The sequence below is a fragment of the Ruditapes philippinarum genome, unplaced genomic scaffold, assembly GCF_026571515.1.
Source record: "Ruditapes philippinarum isolate M1 unplaced genomic scaffold, ASM2657151v2 ctg9502_1_1_1_1, whole genome shotgun sequence".
Classification (NCBI taxonomy): Eukaryota; Metazoa; Mollusca; class Bivalvia; order Venerida; family Veneridae; genus Ruditapes; species Ruditapes philippinarum.
The window spans coordinates 1-15,967 of NW_026858287.1; the positions used below are offsets into that span (position 1 = coordinate 1).

General features: G+C 30.6%; 1 protein-coding gene across 1 annotated transcript; it reads left to right on the plus strand.

Annotated features, from left to right (window-relative positions):
* The first annotated feature begins 3,135 nt into the window (after positions 1–3,135).
* LOC132752684 (uncharacterized) lies at positions 3,136–5,730 on the plus strand. The gene is made up of 3 exons (XM_060743045.1): positions 3,136–3,874; positions 4,066–4,161; positions 4,763–5,730. The coding sequence occupies exons 1-3, from the start codon at positions 3,295–3,297 to the stop codon at positions 5,266–5,268; spliced, it is 1,182 nt and encodes a 393-aa protein (XP_060599028.1). The 5' UTR covers positions 3,136–3,294; the 3' UTR covers positions 5,269–5,730.
* Positions 5,731–15,967: the final 10,237 nt, after the last annotated feature.

Below are 15,967 nucleotides of genomic sequence, written 5' to 3' on the forward strand. Positions count from 1 at the left end.
GGCCGTATTTAAAATACAGCGGAATGTCATTATATGAATAATATTAGGTAGTTAAACACATTATATCCAAATTCAAAATTTATTCCCAAATATTGTCTGTAAAATATGCTGAAAAACTAAGCCCAGTTTGGGTCGTTGGCCATTTTGTATAACTTTCTTCAGTTTTAACTAGTTTATTTTCCTGCTATTTAATTTAATTTCGCAGAGTTAAGATATCAGACTGATTAATAGCAATTCGCCAGAAAAATGACAGAGTATATACACACAAAACATTTGTACATGGTTTGAATAAAAACATAAATGACAGACAAACAATAGTTATCTAGTTTTAACATGCATAATATGATATATTAATAGATTGTAACATTAGGTTAGATATAGAATTAGGATATTCAATCCCGAGTGAGAACATTGAGGTCAGGAACGTGTCTTGGCTCATATCTAATATTTGATATCGATCAAGTTAAGAATGTCTTTACATTTTATAACGCACATACTGAACGCTGTCAATGGTATTGAAATTGAGTGATGTATTGTAAAGTGGTCCTCGGATTCCGTTATAGGTTGTAATAAAATTGTCAAGAAGTCGGAAATGAAATGAAATGCAAAGATAAAGATTGATTTATAGATAACATATTTGAAGAGACAGCAATAATTTTCCACCAAAAAAGGTGAAATAAAACGTTTTCCAATTGAAAAGGTATAATACAAAAAACATGTATTTTTAGGATAAACTATTTATGCATGAAACATAAGTTATAAAAAAATGTTTTGTCATTAATCCTGATATTAATCATCGAGTTTGTGTAAGTATTTTTTATAACTTATATAAAGACTTATTCTAAAAGAAGTAGTCATAGACGTTGGTGACGTGTGTACACACGAGCATTACACATTGTCAAAATATATCTCACAAAAGTATCAATTTTAGCCGGCTGACATGAACTAATCTCCCAAATTTGTTTTAAAATGTAAGGCAGTGGGATATGAGTTTAGCCTGTCTGTCTTTATTGAATGGGTGATTTCTCTTTTATTTTTCTTTCATTTCACTTACCAGCGCAATCTATGAACCGAGCCCTAAACGTTGATGAGTTATAGACTATTCCAAAAATACCGTTTACAATATCCATATATCTAACCACGAGATTTCAATCAAAAGTATTATCTCAATAATGATATAATGTTTGATCAGCTATATAAAGTCATACCCATACAACGCCTTTATGAACTTCAAAAGACTTTATTAATTATGTATCAAATCTCTGTATTTATACATCTTTGCCAACAGCGTTGATTTATTTTACCGAAAATAATAAAAATTTGTCTCGTATTAGTAATTTTGTGTCCAAATACTACTTAAAAGTCGTTTTTTATTGATGAATTTCTGAAGAAACATTTCACAAAAAAATTAATCATTAAAAACTTGACCAATTTACATACCTCATACCTTTTTTATGGTTTTGAGATTGCATTTTTTATTACTTTTAGCCGACATAATGGATCTATTGAAAATACCATAATGTCTGGTTGAAACTGTAACTGCAATATATGATGCAAAATCAAATATTGTTCTCATTGTGCTGTAAAAGATATTGACAAAATATTGCATACATTTTCTTCTGACAACAAATAATTATATTGATAGTTAATCATTGCTGCAAATATAGTGAGGCTAGTACGCTTTTTCCGTGTCCGAGTTTTTGGTCCGATAAATGCTGCTAACAGTCATGTAAGAGTACACTAAAAGCTGTAGTTTCGAAGAGAATTGTGAAGAAGTTGATTTTGATAAAAATATAGATGGACACATCAGACTGCACCATGTCTCTTATTTACTCTTAGAAACTTTCTATCGGACGTAACTTTCTTAAACTATGAGAATACTGTACTTTCAGTACCGTTGTATTTTCAGAGTACATTGTATATGTGTATGTTTAGACATATCGAAGTACATAGTGTAACTCTTGTATTTTCATACTTATCAGAGTACATTAATATATCTTTTGTAACTACACACATATCTAATAACGTAATATTTACAGACCTATCAGAATAGAAATAATATATCGTTTGTATCTACATACATATTTGAGTACATTACATCTTTCCTATCAGAGTAGAGTTCACCATAACTCTAGTTTACCCTAAGAGAAATGAGATCGCATTATATCTCTTTTATAAATTTACAGAAATAAAGGAGCATCGTATATCTCTTATAACCACTTAGAAATAACAGTACAGTACACTTTTAGCCATTAAAGTGTACATCGCATCTGTCTTATTGTTCAGACCTATCAATCTTCAATGCAAGTAATTAATAAAATTTGACATATAAGAGTGCGTCTTATCTCATCGCATCTCCATTATGTAAACAAGAATTAGAGTGCAACAAATAACTATGCATCATGTCGCACTGGTACCCAGCATATAATATCTACACCAACAAACAGATGAATATTAAATATATCCCCGATATACGTTAAGACATAACAAGGTTAGTAATAAATCACCAATGCACTCAGATTAACCAGGTTTATGATATATTAAATTGTCCATTCTTTTGGACAAAAACATATATCGTCATGTTCATCTTTAATAAAGATAATGTTTATTACATTATACCAATAACAACATTCATATCAAGACACTAGCAATGTATTTCTGAGTATTAAATTTCACAGAGGCTTACAATTCAATTTTTATAATTCAAATTTATTTGCATTCGGGGCCCAGGTATTAAGTTTCTATCTTGAAAAAAAAATATTCAGCTCTCTTTTTTTCCTCAGGATTTTGTTACAAAATGCTTAAACAACAGAACGCATTACTGTCCGTACTGGTGGAGGAATATATGTTACATACTATAAATTTTAAACATAATCACCTATTATAGTATACAAAGTTTGATGTACAATGTGATGTGTATATATACGGTAGTTTTACCAAGTTAGTGTTATATTTCAAAATAGAGAAAATATGAATCCCTAAATAAAGCCCAACAAGGCAAAATTGAAAATGTTACAGGCTCGGTTTGATTGAGCCTGTTCATGGACGGTACTTTCAAGTGCAAACTACCGTTCACGCCCCATAGCACATGATTTACGCAGGTACTTAAAACGCATTCTTACATTTAATCTTTTCCGCCATGTTTGTTTTGCAGTTTTAATATTTCAGAAGTCAGAAAAATGTGTTAACCGGATTATAGTTTAAATCATCTTGATATTCAAACAGTAAATAGCACAAGTGTTTATACAGATACACGTATACATACAAGTTGATTTATAAATTAGATTACTAACTATGTCTTCAACAGGTACCGAAAACTACAGTAGAATCATTGTGACATTAATGAAAGGTGGAACAAAACTAACAAGAAGACTTGTGGAGAAAACAGTTAAAGATCTTAGCAAGAATGGTGGAGAAAATACTATCGATGAATTTTTGCTAAAAAACAAATCTTTGTTATTAAAACGAAAATTGGGAGAGAACAATCAGGATGTGTTTTTTCCACCGTCCGGACACACGAATCTAGATAACTGGGACCTGGGCATGTTATGTTTTATTCTAGAAGAAACGTGTGGTCTGACAAATATTATGAAGATGTATATCAAGAAGCTTTTAAAGATCAGAAACAAACTTTGTCATTCAAAGGACCCAACGTTAGAAACGAGAAAATTCGAGGAGTATACTGAACAAATGAAATGCAGCTTTGAACACTGTCTGAAAGAAATCAATGATGACGAGTTTACAGAGGAAATAAATGCACTTGTTCAGTCATTAGCCACTGGTCCTTTGTCATTATTTGATTTGCTAGAAGCTGTTCATCAGCGTTACTTTAAAGAAATGACAAATAAAGAAGTCTTGGAAAAAATTAAGAATGGTAAATGTATCTTCTCTATATCTTTTAATAGCAATATTTAAGATATCTGTTACAATTTTGTACAAGTAATTTGAAAATATATAACTCTGTATGCCCTAAGTAAAATATCTTTGTTTCCTTAATAAAAAAAGTTAATTTAACATCAAATCAATTAATACATGATATCCATCTTTTTTTTTACTTATGCATAGACCATGACTTGACAATTGGAAAGCTTGACACACTTCTTGAAAAGATTGAAAGACTTGATTCTCGATTGCCATCTGGAGCTTTTGTGGACAATCCGGGTAATTTAAAACAATTAGATTGTTTTCATATAAAATTTATACGTGATAAGTCAGTACCAAATAAATGTTTATTGTGATGAATGTATAACTTCAGTCAATATGCTTGTTTGGATATTGTTGATATTGCTCTGCATCTTTAAGATATAAAATTTGTTTTAAGTAAAATGTCCAATACCTATCCTCCCACTTATACATACAGCTTATCAAATTAAAACATATAAAAATTCCCCTGCCAAAAGAAAAACTTCACCTTCAAACATATAGAATGTATTTTATGTTAAATTTTGAAGTTTGAAATAGTTTTAACAATCAACTACCCGTGTATATAATAGAAGTTAAATAGATAATATATTTGTTAAACTTTTGCGTCTATTTAGGTCAAGTACGTTACACATGAGCACCTATGCGTTTATATTCCCTTTTGCTATACACCTCATTCAAATGTTTATAATTTAAGAGATCAGTACTGATATAATCATGGGATACCACATTTCGGTACAAAATAACTAAGTTTAAATATAACTATTTTGGTCAATATTTTGTTCTATTTTTGGAATCATTAATTTATCATAAATTAGATTAGCAACTATGTCTTCGACAGGTACCGAAAACTACAGTAGAACTATGCTGACATTAATGAGAGGTGGAACAAAACTAACAAGAAGACTTGTGGAGAAAACAGTTAGAGATCATAGCAAGAATGGTGAAGAAGATACTATCGATGATTTTTTGCTAAAAAACAAATCTTTGTTATCAAAACAAAAATTGGGAAAGATCAAGCATGATGTGTTTTTTCCACCGTCCGGACACACGAATCTAGATAACTGGGACCTTTGCATGTTCTGTTTTATTCTAGAAGAAACTTGTGATCTGTCATATACTACAAAGATGCGTATCAAGAAGCTTTTGAAGATCAGAAACAAACTTTGTCATTTAAATGACCCAACGTTAGAAAAAATAAAATTCGAGGAGTATACTGAACAAATGAAATGCAGCTTTGAATACTGTCTGAAAGAGATCAATGATGACGAGTTTACAGAGGAAATAAATGCACTTGTTCAGTCATTAACCACTCGACTACACGTGCATATAATAGAAGTTAAATAGATAAGAGATTTGTTAAACTTTTGCCTCAATTTAGGTCAAGTACGTTACACAGGAGCACCTATGCGTTTATATTCCCTTTTGCTATACACCTCATTCAAATGTTCATAATTTAAGAGATCAGTACTGGTATAATCATGGGATATCACACTTCGGTACAAGTTAACTAAGTTTAAATATGACTATTTCATTTTTGTATTTTGGTCAATATTTTGGTCTATTTTTGGAACAGACGGTATCTTGCAAGGGACTTAGTCCAGTAAAATTAGCCCAACAATCAAGCTAACCTAGAACTAATTGCAAAAGTTTTTGATTTAGTATTTTATGATGGTACCATATCTGCTTGATAATAGGAAAAAGTTGATCTCTTTTGCTGGAGGGGAAGTGTGATAATTTTAGCTTTCAAGTTGACACCCTTAAATTTCAGTTAAAAATTCAGTGTAATTTGTTAATTTCCGATGATACTAAAAAGACACTTCGGTAATCCAAATATATAGAATAAACATAATTATAACATGCAAACTTCATACAGTCAGGACTCATTACAACGACACTGTTGGTTCCCAAAGGATATGTCAGTATATCGAATTTGTCAGTATATTGAATTTCATCATTTATCATGTAATGATATGCTTATTCACTGGTATCTGAACATTATGTATTTAGATCTATAATAAACATCTATAATGAAAAAGATTTTTGTGTTTATGTGTTCACTTTATTATACACATTACATATCATACACATAATACAACAACTTTATTAAAATAATAACAACTAAAATAGTTAAAGATTGATATGAAAATGATAAAACTTTATAAAATAAAAAGCACATACAATGATAGGACTTTTAAAAGCTAAACCTTAAAAAAATGATTGCACACTGTTTGTTGTCTTTGTCAATTAACGAAAAAAGTCTTTGATACTTTTCTGAACCTTGTTTGATTGTCCAAAAGTTAAATTAGTCCGTTGGCGTTTAGCTAGAGATTCTGCCATTATTGTAATAAAGAAAAGTCACAAGTTGGCAAGTGTAACAAAATTCAGCTGACAACAACTCGTTGGTATTGTAATGTGGTGTAACAATCAACTGACCAAGCTACAATACCTGTTTTAACATCTTGCGGCTTTTGTTCACGGCTCAATGATACGCGCACTTTTCTGACCAAGTGTCAGTTTAACGGGTACTGATTGTATAGAAAATAACACGTTTGGTTTCCAATTTTATTGTGTCGGAGTCGGAATACGAATTTTCCGTTATAAAGGATTATAATAACGTTGAAAAAAATGGTTCCCACCAATTCACTCTCGTTATTTGAATTTGCAAGTATAATGGATTCCGATGTATTGAGTCCTGACTACTGGGATATCACATTTTGGTACAAGTTAACTAAGTTTAAATATAACTATTTTGGTCAATATTTTGGTCTATTTTTAGAACAGAGGAATCTTGCAAGGGACTGTCTTTTAACCACTTTAAAATCGCATGCCTGGTTTCTGTTACCGAAATGATTACGGTGGATAGAAAAATACATAAATAAAAGGAACATGTTTATAAGTAACACCTGTATTAACTACCATACAAAAATATCAGTCATTTTAATTAAATTTTGATAAAAAGTCATTTTTACCGAATACATTTGAAATATTATTCATCATTATTTAATTATGATGCTATATCAGTCAAATATATTGATTTTCATATTTCTTAAAAATAAATATTTTTCGCCAATTTGTTTGAAAAATCTGATAAATACAAAACAATTGTTTGCTGAATTTTGCTTTGAAAACTATCTAGAATGATAGAAAATGGTCTAACTGGCCTCGGCCCGGTGAATTTTCGTACTATTTCTTCTATAGTAAATCAGTCAAATTTGAGGCTTAATTCTGGATTCCACTGTTCTTAATGAATTATATACTGTCTTCAACTATAAACATTAACACTATCTAAGTCCAATGAGGCCCAAAATATTATAGGTTAGCCATCTACTTTTTTTCAGAAATCTTCATTCTGTTGTAACACTGTTTAAATTCACCACTTTAAAAACTCCTGACAGCTGGTGGGTAGTACATCTTTAATCCTTCCACCAACAAATGAGTTCCTGGAGAATACACAAAAAAACAACTTTTAAAGTCATCATCATATAACACACAAAAACTACACACATGCAATAAATACACTTTAATTTTGACCAATCTAACTAGAGATGACTTAAACTGGGCCATTTCAAAATTTTAAAGAACTACTTTCTAGACTACAATGGGTTCGGTCTAATTCGTACCGGGTTGAGACCAACTAAGAAAATAAATCCGAACACCAATATCTTTAATTCCGTCCCGGCTCGTGAAAATATGTGGCATTTTATAATGTTGAGTGAAAATATATTCCAGATTTCACTCAAACAAAAAAATATGCTCTTATTATTTTCTAATAAAATACGTCATAATATGCAAGTATATGAATTGTGATAGAGGTTAAAAATTGCAGTGCAGAAACAAAGTTTTAGATATTTTAGAGAGGCTAACGAACAGAAAGTATCAAGTCTTGAGGAAGGTCTTCCAAACGGTGTTCTGCTTACATTACGGAAAACAGTTGCACAAGTATTTCAAGAGTTTTTAGCTCGACTATACGAAGTATATGGAGAGCTGTCTTACTCGCCCCGGCTTCGGCGTCTTCGTCCAGATTTCAGATTAGTTTTGGTGCAGTAAAATATTTTTCACTATAACTTTGACGTTACTTAAGATATCAACTTTAAACTTCAAATATATGTTCCTTATCATCAACCACATCTTATGTGACAAGGTTCATAACTCTAGCACCAATTCTTTTAGATTTATCTCCCCTTTAACTTAAATTTTTTCTTAAAATATATAATTTTTTAATGTTATTTTTTTCTATGGGGATAAATTTCAAACTTGAAATATATGTACCTTATCATTAACCACATGTTATATGACAAGCATAACTCTAGCAATATTGCAAGAATGATCTCCCCATAAACTAAGATTAATTTACTTGAAAAATGTTATTTTTTACTATAACGTTTTTAGTTTCAAAGGTATCTACCTCAAACTTCAAATACTTATTCCTTATCATCAGTTACATTTTATGTGATAAGGTTCATAACTCTTGAAGTAATATTTCCAGATTTATCTCTCTTTAAGCTTAGGATTATCTTTAAAAAATATTATAACTTCTTTACTTTTTAAGAAATCTACTTCAAACTTTAAATATATATTTCTTATCATTACACACATGTTGTGTGACAAGGTGTATAACTCAATACGAATAATGGTCCACATATTCTGGCTGCAAGAAAGTCCACGTCAGGCCGTTAAAATTATTTTGCTTACATTTTCTCAGATGACCAGCATTTCGACAATAACTCAACCCATCCCTCACAAAACCGAGGCATTCTTATATACATTGTTTAATACATGTATGAATAAAGAGGAAGAATTTATCACATGCTATTGCAACATTACACCAGGTGTACACTATGGACAAAAAGTAATAAAATATTAATTTGACTGATCTAATATAGAACAGTACATACAAAGTCAGTATCATCTAGCTTTAATGATGGTCATTTAAGAATATCCAAGACCATATTTGACGTACTTTCATACCCTGTGTTTTTTCCATGGATGGGCAGGTTTTGTACAGTCATGATGTACATGTATGTGCAAAATGACATACATACTACATACAGATATGTGCAGACTCAAACAACAATTTTAAACATCAATAGTAAAACTGCATTGGTTACTCATTTGAAATTCAGCTATTCTACTTAATAATAATGTAGTCAATCAAGAGACCACAGCAACCACAAGCTTGTTCATTAATATCAACAAGGGCTGTCAATAGAACAGTTGTTCTATTTATCTATTCTCAGAACTTGATGGAAAATGTTTGAATTAACTAAGGAATATTTCATTTATATATATATATATGATCAAGTCTTGCAATTTGTTTTATGTTCGCATGAGGCCATATTTCATTTAAAATCCACAAGTTATGACTCTTTGACAGTTACCTCCAAGGTATACTATTATTACGTTTCAAGATTAATTAAGGTCACTCACAATCACAGAGATAAATTGACAAATATTTCTCTTCCTATGAAGTTAACATCCTAAGTCAATAGTAGCAATAGAAAAACAGCAAGATCAAACTTGACCAACACTAAATATATATAGGTTGGGATAAGCTAGCTATGTTACAACCAGTTTTGCAATAAAAACGAGTTTTGCAATAATTTTATTGCAAAACTCGTTGCGTTGACATGATTTTATTGCAATTTGATCACAACCGGTTTTGCAATAAAAACGAGTTTTGCAACAAAATAGTTTTTCTTTAAGTACGTTATCCCATGTGTAACAACATTTAATCCCAAAAATACCAATATTTCCCAAGCAATTCGATCTTGTGAGAATGTGTTACGAAAAAGTGAAAGGATGAACAGTGTTTTAGAAAAGAAGCGCATTATAAACAGTAAAAGACAAGCAAAAAATCTTCAAAACATCTTAACCTCTTCAAAGTTCGACATGACAAATAATACTGTAACAACGGTTTCTAAATGCAACAGGAGTAGGTGTAAGACATGTCCTTCTCTAATAGAATGAAATGAAATACAATTTTGTAACAGTAAGACATTTAAGATAAAACAAAGTATGAACTGTGTTTCAAAAAATGTGATATATTCAATAATTTGTGACAACTGTAAACAGTTTTATATTGGCCAAACAAAAAATGAATTAAGTAAACGTATGACTTTACATAGGCAACAAACAAACACTGAAGAACTCAGAATGTTACAAGTAAATAAACATTTACATAATTGTTCAGGAGGTAAATTTAGCATTTTCCCTCTATATAAGATATTAATCGAAAGTGACAATTTTAGAGAAGAAAAAGAAAAACTTTTAATCAAGTTATTAAAACCACAGCTAAATGCTCATTCAATTTGGTAATAATCGTTTAACAAGGTATATATATATAAGTACATCATATTTATTACAATCTCTTCATTTTTAATTATGAAAGAAACGCTTGCGATTTTATTCAATCCAATTGTCCGTTTATTTACCAATATTTATTGAGTAAAAATTGTTAATTACCATACAATTTGTGGCCATAAAATCATTAACTTGTGAATTTTATTACCTCCCTTTAATAAATGTCATTAATTCGATGCCAGATTGTACGGATTATGCTCAATGTCCGTAATATTATAATTTTTCAGTATAAATAACCATATTGTGTTTGCCGGGAAATACGTTATCATTTAACGTTCCCGCTTTTTTTTTCATGACGTTACGTCATTTGTTTATATGTTTATTGTTTATTAAAGTTTCGGCTGAAGATATGCGAAGAAAGCATTGAAAGCGCTACCGAATTTACTTAGAGTTTGTTATTTCTTAAACATTATAATTTTATCTATTTCAACACTGCACAAGGGACATTTATCACGTTTTAATATATATATATATATATATATATGTATATGTATATATATATATATATATATATATATATATATATATATATATATATATATATATATATATATATATATATATAAAATTTTGACAATTGCCAAAAGAAGACCGGAACAGTATCTGGGTTTATGAGGCTATTACTCAAAATAGGTCATATTATTTGGTCATAATTTAGCATTATCCTTAGGACAGTGTAATTGGCTATTTTCATGCTTAATTGTAAATAAGCTATACAGTGTAACTTCCGAATTCCGGAACTTCTGAAATCCGGAAACTTCTAAAAACCGAACATTTTTTTCGGTCCCGATTTTTTCCCTTCTATTTTCTATTAATATAATATTTCTGAATTCCGGAACTTCTAAATTCTGAATTCCGGACGATATTTTCGTAAAATTAGAGTCAAATCAATTGAATTTTACCTCCAAAAACCGGAAATATCCAAAGGTGTGAAATACATTGTAAAACGAGAATTTTTACCCTGCAGGAAGATTTAATCTCCCTATCGATTGTTTACTAATAGCGGTGATCTCGTGTAATTTGACACGCGTTAAAATAACAAACTGTGAAATGGTATGTTTGAAGTGATGCGGTTAATCAAAGTTATTTACGGTGGTCAGTTAATTTGATGTGTTTATAAGCGGATTAAATGACAATTAATTGGACAATGTATGCATCAAACGTCTTTAGGGATTTTATTGCATTTTATGTAATAATTAATTAACTAGCATTGGACGAATGTAAGTTTATGAAATTAACAACATTTCTCCAAACTGATAGAAATTCAAAAGCATTTGCAGGTAAGATAAAAATGTATTCTTTTCATGCACATCTTTATCTTGATTAAAAGACTATTATATATGATAATACAGAAATGGCCATATCTTCCTTGACATTTAGTGATATTAAGTGGCTTAGTCTTGTCCACATTATCATAAACCTCTGAATTCCGGAAACCTCTGAAATCCGAACTTTTTGACAAGTCCCATGGGTGTTCGGTTTTCGGAAGTTACACTGTACCAGCTTATCAAAGAAAATGTTCAATAAGTTTTAAAGCTTCATGCCTTCAGATGAATCAAATTATTTAAATTAAAATAAACTGTACTTAGAATTTTAGAAAAGTAAAAAGATACTTTTTGATTTTCCATTATTAATCACCATATTCCCTCAGCGTGACTAATAAGGACTATTTTTTAATATTTTACTTGATTTTGGTATTTACGTGGAATGTAAGTGCCATTTGCAATGCGTAAATTACTTTCTTTGTTCACTTCACAATACTTTAATATTTTATATACATTTTGAAAATTTTGATTAAAATTAGCATGAACCTGGAGGCATGCTGCTTTAAGTCTTAGAACACAAAATTTAAGAATGACTTTAAATTGTCAGAGCCATTGAACTTTTCCGACATAATGCCTACTAACACTTTAATACCAGGCCAGCATTTAACGCTTACACTGCTGAAACCGAGGCTGCCTTCGATTGCTAACGCGGGTTTAACACTTTCGACACGGGTAACAATCGAACAAGGTAGAGTTGAGTATTACGTCATCAGTTTTGCGTACCTGAGTTACGCGGGTTGGACACTGCCTATCAGCTGGGTCATAAGTGTTAAAATGGCGGCCAACAACGTTGAAAAGGAGTAAGTGAGAGGATTTTTATAGTTTTTCTGCCTTTGTGTGTTAATAGAATCTAATATAGCCTTTGAATTTATCTTTACTTTATTTATTTATATAAAATAGTTAAAGTAATTCAAGCATTATTTCCTCCGCCCAAAGGTGCAAATAATTCCCTGGGCGCAGCCATATTTGTTTACAACCCGATCAACTCGTGTTTGTTCGATTGCTATTAAAGGTACGCATGCGCATATGAGCTTTTCCGGTATCGACACTACTTACACGGGTTAGGCAATCGAAGGCAGCCCGAGTGATTCGCGTTTATCAGCAGTATACAGCCAGGCTATTGAGACTGAACAGGCTCTTCACTGTTGTCTCACTAACTTTAACTTTTCATTCTGATGTATTATGTACCCAAAATGATAATAAACACTTTTAAATATGAAAGCCAGACATGTTCATTAAGAAACTAAACAGGCTAAGGGTTGATATAATTTTGCATCAATGCTTTCATTTTGCAAAATTCAAAATCAAATGGGAAACATCTAAAAGCATTTAAAGAAAGGCTGCAAGTCTTATTATGTTGTCATGAGTGACAAATATTCCATAAATAATTTCATGTTAAAGCAAAACTGTTAGTTCAGACATTACAAGTTGAATTAAAAAATCTAACTTAGGAACAGGAACCATATTCCTAAACAAAAATAATCATGCAGGATTTATGCAGCTTGTTCTATATGATATGATGCTAATGTTATGTGAAACAAATGTCCCCAGTTCAAATGCAATCATTTACAATGTAATTATAACATAGGTTCCTGCAGATCTACATTTATTTAAGACTTTGATTTTTTTTTTACATAACTCGTTGTTAATTAATTAAAGGTGCAATCTCATTTATAAGCAACAGTAATAACATAGATACTGTAAATACCCTAAATATTCAAATTGATAAACTTAATGGGATATCATTCACAAAATACTGGTGCCCGATGTGGGCAGAAAATGAGGTCAACAAAATTCAACTTGTTACATCCTAAATGCATTACACGATATCTCACACAGTAAATTTTAAAGTTTCAGAAACCTGTAGCACCGGCTTAAGCAGCATTCAACATTTAACATGAACTGGTACAATTTGGAATTTTGAAACATCCACAGATAGTCCCCAAGTAAACAAAAAGGGTGTGCCCTTAACGAGAAAACAATGGGCGGAACTAAATAAAATTGAATTTTGAAAGGGGATCAGAGGTTATGAAGCCTGCATATTGCAAAATGATTCTTACAGTTGCGTAGAATACGAGCCATGGCTTAAAAACGCAAGACACCAAAAATTACATTGACCTGCTTACTTTTGCCGGGTTTGTGAGTGACTTACTTTTACTGTCAGTAACACTAAAATATTTTGAATAATGATATATTGATAGCCTTGGAAGTAAAACAAGTGGTCCATCCGAGACAGAAGCGGTTTAAAGGATGGTGCTACTTCAGTGGTTGAAGACAAAAGTTTAAAAGTTAGAAACTGTGGTGGAAGTACAATTAAGGAACTGTAAGATAATTAAAGAATGTGCACGGTGCGGTCTTTTGCAGAGCATCTATCGTTGTTATATTCCACAATGCTGAGTATTATTTCAGACGAGCTATATATTGATACGTATACATAAATTATTAAGTAGAAAAAGTTAACCTGAGACTTGACTTTGCGAATCATACAAGTCGTGTGGTGATGTATTTTGTCCCCTCCTTTTTGTATTCCAAATTTCAGAAATAGGGTAGTTTCGCGAACTTGTTAATCACATGTCATCTTTCCTTTTATGAGAAGAAAAAATGAAGTCATTGCTGACGCAGACAATGTTTCCAGATAAATATGAGGCTCTTGTGATTTTCTTTGCATTGCAAATACTTCCAAAGTTTAACTTAACGTTACAATTCTCAAATTTCTTTTGGGAAAGATGTATCACTTTATACTTATCCACTCTTGAAAGAACGATTCTGAAAATAATTTGTCTTGCTGATGTTAAATTAGTAGCCAGACTGCATGCAATAATGTATCATTATTCAATATTGTGATAAATTGACGTCCCGGATATTAAAAAAGTACTTCTTCTATGAGAATAAAATTGATACTAAATATTTGAAATAACCATGAAATTGATTTTATTTGACGTTTAGGAAGGTAAAAATTTCAGAAATAAAATAATAATTGATATGTGTCTGGTTAGTTGTAATGCAAGGCTGTATAAATAAAAACATGTGCATTTAGATTTTAATCTAAACCCATCAACAGTCGTGTGTTCTAAAAGAGTACTTTATCTTTTTCTTTTTCCTAGTTTATCTGAAGATGCTAACTGATGTGCATTTTGCTTACTTTGTATTGTTCTTTGCGGGACCTTCCAATTGTTCAATATACTTGCTTCCCATCTGCATTTAAATACAGATCCATATGAACTTATAAAAATGAAATTGCATTTTAAAGATTATCAATATATTAGTCATTGTTCTTTTTCAGTTTTGTACTGAACAACGGTTTTACAGCGCCCCAATACATGTAATTTATTATGACTTTATACAGATATAAATGTACACATAAACATAACCAATGATAGCTTTACCTGACAATCTCTGTTTCATTGTTTATCTGATTACGTATTATCATTCATCTTTGACGGAAAAAATATCTTCGCTCTAGTTTTCTTTAAGCATCGCGCAGATTGTTTTACAAACACCATGGTGCGTAGTTAATCACGTTTCTCCCTCTCAATTCTAAATTTCTAAATCATTTCTTAAAAAGGGAAAAAAAGATAGTTCGAAGTGAAATATTTTTTGAAATAATTAAATTAAAAGTTAAAATAACAAACAAAATTGTTGAATCAAAAAATTGTCTTAGAACTTTTGAGAACCAATATTTTGAATACATTCCAAGTATTCCAATAATAAACGCTTAAAATTATAAATTAAAAATGTTAAAACATTATTTACAGTTTAAGAAAGAATATAGAACTTTAAATCATACAAGTTAGTTATTCCATGTAATTCATTTGATGATACAGTAAGAAATTTTTCCTAGTTATGTAATAACAGACTGACTGAGAAGTAAAGGATGGTCAACATAAATATACAAGCATTTATTTATTGTAACTTTTCTCTTGATGTTCTATCACCTGTTTACAAAAAATAGGCAAACAATATTTGAAATGTTGATTAACAATTAAGCATAAATATTTCATGACTTACTTGCATTTTTCTACCGGAAAGCAATCGAATTAAACATTTTTAATAAAAGATGGAACTGGAATGCTATAATTTATCACTCTTTTTCAATTTAAAAGCCATTTAACAAAAATCACAAGCACTTATTAAATGAATATTTAGCAACACCTTTTGGTTGATTTACAGATATAATTGAAGAAAATAGCAATACATTTACACGACATTATGATGCGGTACATAAATGTATTGATAATCTATCGTTGAACACATATTTTGCTAAAACTGTGTTTGGCATTTCAAAAACCCTGATTTTCTAAGCTTTATATCATATTCAATACTTTTCCATCCTAACATACTAAGACACGGATCCGTTC